Source organism: Mustela erminea, chromosome 1, assembly GCF_009829155.1.
Source record: "Mustela erminea isolate mMusErm1 chromosome 1, mMusErm1.Pri, whole genome shotgun sequence".
NCBI classification, from domain to species: Eukaryota; Metazoa; Chordata; class Mammalia; order Carnivora; family Mustelidae; genus Mustela; species Mustela erminea.
The window spans coordinates 67,225,716-67,231,415 of NC_045614.1; the positions used below are offsets into that span (position 1 = coordinate 67,225,716).

The window sequence follows — 5,700 nt, forward strand, 5'->3', positions numbered from 1 at the left end:
TATAGCCCATTATGGTTGCCTGCCACCAAACAGCCTGCTGATCCAGAATATATAGATCATTTCTACTGCAGGGAGCCGGCCAAAGGCATTTTTTTACATTAAAAAACCAACAAATCAATGTTTAAAAATCAAGAAATTTCTCTTTTAAAAGAAAACTTACTTTATTTTCCTCTTTAATCTAGCAGAGAGCAAACCTTCCTAGCTTTCAGTTTTGGGAAATGAGTGAATCTTAGTCACTCGTTTTCTGCTGCTTCTATCAAAAAAAACCCCACTTGAACTCAGCATAGTTGGGTGAGGGATAAAGCTGGTGCTCACAGGAAGCCACGCGCCCTTCAAAGACTTTCTTAGCACTCTACTTCTCGAGCAAGCCTGGCACTGGCTCACAGACCTGCCTCAGAACTGCTGTCAGGAAAGCAAGGTAAGTGGGGACGGGGCCATTCCTAGGGCCTCGGGCCACAGGCCACACATGCTCTCCAGACACTAGACAGGTGTGTGGACTTTGGAAGTGCTGTAAGCTGGCCAGCTACCCAGTTCCAACACTCAGGCGTCTGCGGCTACTAGCTGGCTTATCTTATCTTGGAGCTCACACACCACCTACTTCTACTCACATCCTCCAAGCCCTCGTCTGATGGGCGTTCATAGATGCAGGTCTCTCTCGCTGTGCACATCTGGCCCCAGTCCACACGCTTAGGATATACAGAAAATTTTGGTCAAATATACACATTTTTCTGCATTTTGCTTCTGTCAAGACTCCCAGGTCAAGAAAGAAAATAAGGCTGATTCCCAGCACTTACCAGCTGTGTTTACTTTTTTTGTTCTCCCTATAATTTCCTAATTCCTCAGCTTCGTCTGTTAAACTTTCACCGGAAAATGGTGGAGAGCGATTAGGATTGTTCTTTATCTAACTAGAATCGATATTCATTGTACAACATTGTTTCCAGGGACCCTGTGATGCCCCCGGTCTTCAGGATCTGTTTGCAGGAGGAAACCCAAATCTCTTTCTTGAGAAACCAAATGTAGTTTGTAGTTTGAGTGTTGGGACATGTGGTGGTGAGGCTGGAAGTAGGGGGTCGACATGAATTACCGGACACTGTTGTAATAAGGAACACAAGCTGCCGTTAAGAAGGAAGAAAGAGGAGGTAGCCTTGAGTCAGAAAGCCCTTCATCCCTGAATTACTCTGATTCACACGTGAACAGGTGTATAACTTTAAGAAGGTTTTAATCTCTTTACTTGCCAATTTAGATAGCAAATGAGGGTGGTTGGGGAGATAAAGGGATTTCATTTCTGGCTGTGATGTGCCGTTTGGACGTCTGTCAGGCTCATTCCGGCAGGGATGGGATTCAGGGGACAAGACTGATTTTTGCATGCAGTTTTGATGAAAAGACCAGAAAGTTCTCTCAAGTGACCATCTGAGTACTGTGAAATTATCTGAATACTGCCGTCTTCAGAAGGGAAAGAAACCACATCTGCTGCATTAGCACTGGACTGGCCCAGAAGCAGCAGGCCACTAGGCCTGGAAGGCCAGGCGTGTTCCCATTTATGTGATGTTCTAGGATGGATGTGGGACTTGGCTGTGTGTGCCAGAGACAACTTGCACCAACTCAAGACTGCTAAGATTCAGGAATTCTTTTTTTTTTTTTTTTTTTAAGATTTTATTTATTTATCAGAGAGAGAGAGCGAGAGCGAGAGAGTGAGCACAGGCAGACAGAGTGGCAGGCAGAGGCAGAGGGAGAAGCAGGCTCCCTGCCGAGCAAGGAGCCCGATGTGGGACTCGATCCCAGGACGCTGGGATCATGACCTGAGCCGAAGGCAGACGCTTAACCAAGTGAGCCACCCAAGTGCCCCAAGATTCAGGAATTCTGTGAGGTGGTTGGTAGCTGCAATTTTGCCATGGTGGAAGTATTTGTACTATAGAAACACGCAAACACCATAAATCAGAGTTCCCTACCTCCCCAGAACTGGTTTACCAGCACATCACCAGGACTCAGGCCCCAAGAAAGGTTTGCATATAGCTGTGTGGCCTCATTTAACTTCTCTGAACCTTTTATGAGTCATCTACACCATGGTTCCCTAAGGTCGCTTGGCTTAGAGTGCCCGACTTTTGTTGGGAGGGTGGCAGGGGACAGGAGCATGGAGTAGGATTAAATGAATAATACCAGGGAATGTGCTTTGAAATCTATGTCAAGCTTGCAGGAGGAATTAGAATTTTAATATAAAGTCAGGTGACCAATCTTGTAGCCTAATGATTATCTAAGCAGTTACTAAATTTGGGGAATTATAATCTGAGGGGGAACATGCATGGATTTTTATCTTTTTGTTTGCTTTTTGTTTTTATGTCACAAAGGTGGCTCTGGGTGTAGGACTATTGGGAATCTCAACTGACCTACAAATGATTCAGTAACCCCAGACTACTGATTAGAAATGCGTCCTTGAGGGCTCCTGGGTGGCTCAGTGGGTTAAGCCGCTGCCTTCGGCTCAGGTCATGATCTCAGGGTCCTGGGATCGAGTCCCGCGTCGGGTTCTCCGCTCCGCGGGGAGCCTGCTTCCTCCTCTCTCTCTCTCTGCCTGCCTCTCTGCCTACTTGTGATCTCTCTGTGTCAAATGAATAAATAAAATCTTTAAAAAAAAAAAAAAAAAGAAATGCGTCCTTGAAAACGCCTCCTTGAGAAGGAGGTTTTACTGTCCCCACTTACAAATGAGAGAATGGAAGCTCCCTCAGAAGGGTAGGAAAGGGGCAGAGCTGGACCATGGAATCTGCTAACTCCCAAGGACAGGGTTTTCCCATTTGGCCGCACTGCCCTGTGGGACGGCGCTGTTCCACTTGGGAAGGTTGGGAAGGCTGTGCGATGGTCTGGGGCAAAATATTAAGCAGCTATGCTCTGTATACAGCACCATTCCGATTTGGTTTTGTTCTTACAGAAATCTTGTTTGCTCTTCCCCTTCTTAGCTTCTGGTGGGGCTCAGACTTGGTTGAGGAGCTGGCAGATTTGAAAATGAACCCCACAGATATAGCAGACACCACCCTGGATGAAAGCGTCTATAGTAATTACTATCTCTACGAAAACATCCCCAAGCCTTGCACCAAAGAAGGCATCAAAGCGTTTGGGGAGCTCTTCCTGCCCCCTCTCTACTACTTGGTCTTTCTGTTTGGTCTCCTTGGAAATTCTGTGGTGGTGCTAGTCCTGTTCAAATACAAGAGGCTTAAGTCCATGACTGACGTGTACCTGCTCAACCTTGCCATCTCGGACCTGCTCTTCGTGCTCTCCCTCCCTTTCTGGGGCTACTATGCTGCAGACCAGTGGGTTTTTGGACTCGGTCTCTGCAAGATCATTTCCTGGATGTACTTGGTGGGTTTTTACAGCGGCATCTTCTTCATCATGCTCATGAGCATTGACAGATATCTGGCGATTGTGCATGCGGTGTTCTCCCTGAGAGCGAGGACCTTGACTTATGGGGTCATCACCAGCTTGGCCACGTGGTCTGTGGCTGTACTGGCCTCCCTTCCAGGCCTTCTATTCAGCACGTGTTATACCGAGCGCAACCACACCTACTGCAAGACCAAGTACTCTCTCAACTCCACAAGGTGGAAGGTGCTGAGCTCCCTGGAGATCAACATTCTCGGATTGGTGGTTCCCTTGGGCACCATGTTGTTCTGCTACTCCATGATCATCAGGACACTGCAGCACTGCAAAAACGAGAAGAAGAGCAAGGCGGTGAGGATGGTCTTTGCTGTGGTGGCCCTCTTCCTGGGGTTCTGGACACCTTACAATGTGGTGCTCTTCCTGGAGACACTGGTGGAGCTGGGGGTCCTTCAGGACTGCACCTTTGAAAGGCACCTGGACTATGCCATTCAGGCCACAGAGACCCTGGCTTTCGTTCACTGCTGCCTTAATCCAGTCATCTACTTTTTCCTCGGGGAGAAATTCCGCAAGTACATAGTACAGCTCTTCAGAACCTGCAGGGGGCCGTTCATGCGCTGCCAATACTGTAGGCTCCTCCAGCTCTACGCCCCTGACACTCCCAGCTCCTCCTACACGCAGTCCACCGGGGATCACGATCTCCATGATGCCCTGTGAAAAACAAAGAGGCAAAAGATGGAGTTGAGCTTCCCAGAGTTAAGAGTTTGAAACTGTATTATAGTAAGAGTTCCTGAGCAAGTGGCAGGAAGAAAACTTACATCCACAGCAGAGCGTGGGCTCCTCACCCCACAGTCAGCTTTTCCTCTTGCCACATGTGAGTTCATCGAAGCAAGAGTTCATCGAAGCAAGAGTTCAGTGGGGCTGCGGCTGCGGCAGCCCTCCTCTCCCAGGCTTGCCTGCCTGTGGCATGAGTAAACTGAGGGAGAATTCTAAGCAGCTTTTCAGTGGGGCTCTACATAATACTGTAAGGGAAGGACTGTTCATTTCCTTCTACCTGAACAGATGGTGTTCTCCAGGTGGAACTGTGGAATCAAGGATGTGTTCTCCCGGAGGAACTGTGGAATCAATCGCTGCTCCTTGCTGCTTGCTCCTTTCATGAGCTTCTAGCTTTTGTGGAACAATATAGACAACTTTGACATGCTCTCCTAGAGTTTTTCTAATAATATATCCGAAGCATGGTATATTCCCGGAAGCCAGGTGCACATAGGAACAAAGAAGTAATGAATCTGGACCTTGAGTCTTTTATTTTGAAGGATGACTTGTTGATGGAAGCCACACCTTTGATGCCGATGACAAGTGTAAGGATGTGAGGGCATTAGCATGGTCTGATTTCCAAACATGAAATACAAGGCATTAAAAAAATCCAAACACATTTGTGGAAATTCAAACACACTTTCATATGGTTGTGAGCATGTTTTGTTTCAATTACAACAGACGAATATTCAAATTTCACAAATAATATACATGTGCGGATATATTTATGTAGGGTCTCTTACTTGTGTACAAACAGAGCCTTCAAAATTCAAAATAACCAGGGCTGATAAAGTATGACAATGCTTCCTCAGTAAGTTAGAAGTGCCTCCTATCAGGGAAGGCAAGAATAATCAACTAATGGTTACTACTGATGTGGCATAAACAGGACCAACAAAAAATTATGAAGTTGTGAAAATGTCATCCTCTCTTTTAAAACATTGGCCGCCTTTTTTAACTGTGGGATGACTCAAAATTTCAGCCAGTCATTTTAATCATGTAATTAATTGTTTGACACCATTAAAATAAATCTTTGTTTTTACAGCCTTAATCAGAATAAAGTAAAGACTTTAATCAAGTCGGGAGAGACCTGTAATCCCTCCCCCCAAAAAAACCTGTCTTGCAAACTATTTTTTTTTGGTCTTGCGAACTATTAACTGAGTTATCTGTTTCAAATGCTTCTGTAAGTTTACACATTATCACATGCTCTATGCTTATAAAGGATGCATTTCCAGAAAGTTGGTTTTCAGAGAAGTGATTTTAAAAGGTTAAGTGGATGTTGCCTTTATGGATACAAATAAACAGACTTGTATATAGTCCCAGAGAGTTTTTTTCCTGATCTGTTTGTATTCGGTTTCCTTTGTTTTGTTTTAATTTTATTTGAGAGAGAGAGAGAAAGAGAGAGCATGAGCAGAGGGAGAAGGAGAAGCAGACTCCCCGCTGAGAAGGGAGCTGGTCATGGAGCTTGATCTCAGGACCCAGGATCACAACCAGAGCCCAAGGCAGATGCTTAACAGACTGAGCCGCCCA

The 5,700-nt window shown here is 45.9% G+C and overlaps 1 protein-coding gene across 2 annotated transcripts; it reads left to right on the top strand.

Moving 5' to 3' along the window:
- Positions 1–319: 319 nt before the first annotated feature.
- CCR4 (C-C motif chemokine receptor 4) lies at positions 320–5,485 on the top strand. 2 transcript variants are annotated; one of them, XM_032301570.1, is made up of 2 exons: positions 320–418; positions 2,921–5,485. In XM_032301570.1, the coding sequence occupies exon 2, from the start codon at positions 2,995–2,997 to the stop codon at positions 4,075–4,077; it is 1,083 nt and encodes a 360-aa protein (XP_032157461.1). In that variant the 5' UTR covers positions 320–418; positions 2,921–2,994; the 3' UTR covers positions 4,078–5,485. The 2 variants fall into 2 exon arrangements, with proteins under 2 accessions (XP_032157461.1, XP_032157386.1); XM_032301495.1 differs by having other exon boundaries at positions 2,949–5,485.
- Positions 5,486–5,700: the final 215 nt, after the last annotated feature.

Excerpts from the sequence above, each read along its gene's own strand:
- CCR4 (XM_032301570.1), top strand. The coding sequence starts at position 2,995 with ATGAACCCCACAGATATAGCAGACACCACCCTGGATGAAAGCGTCTAT.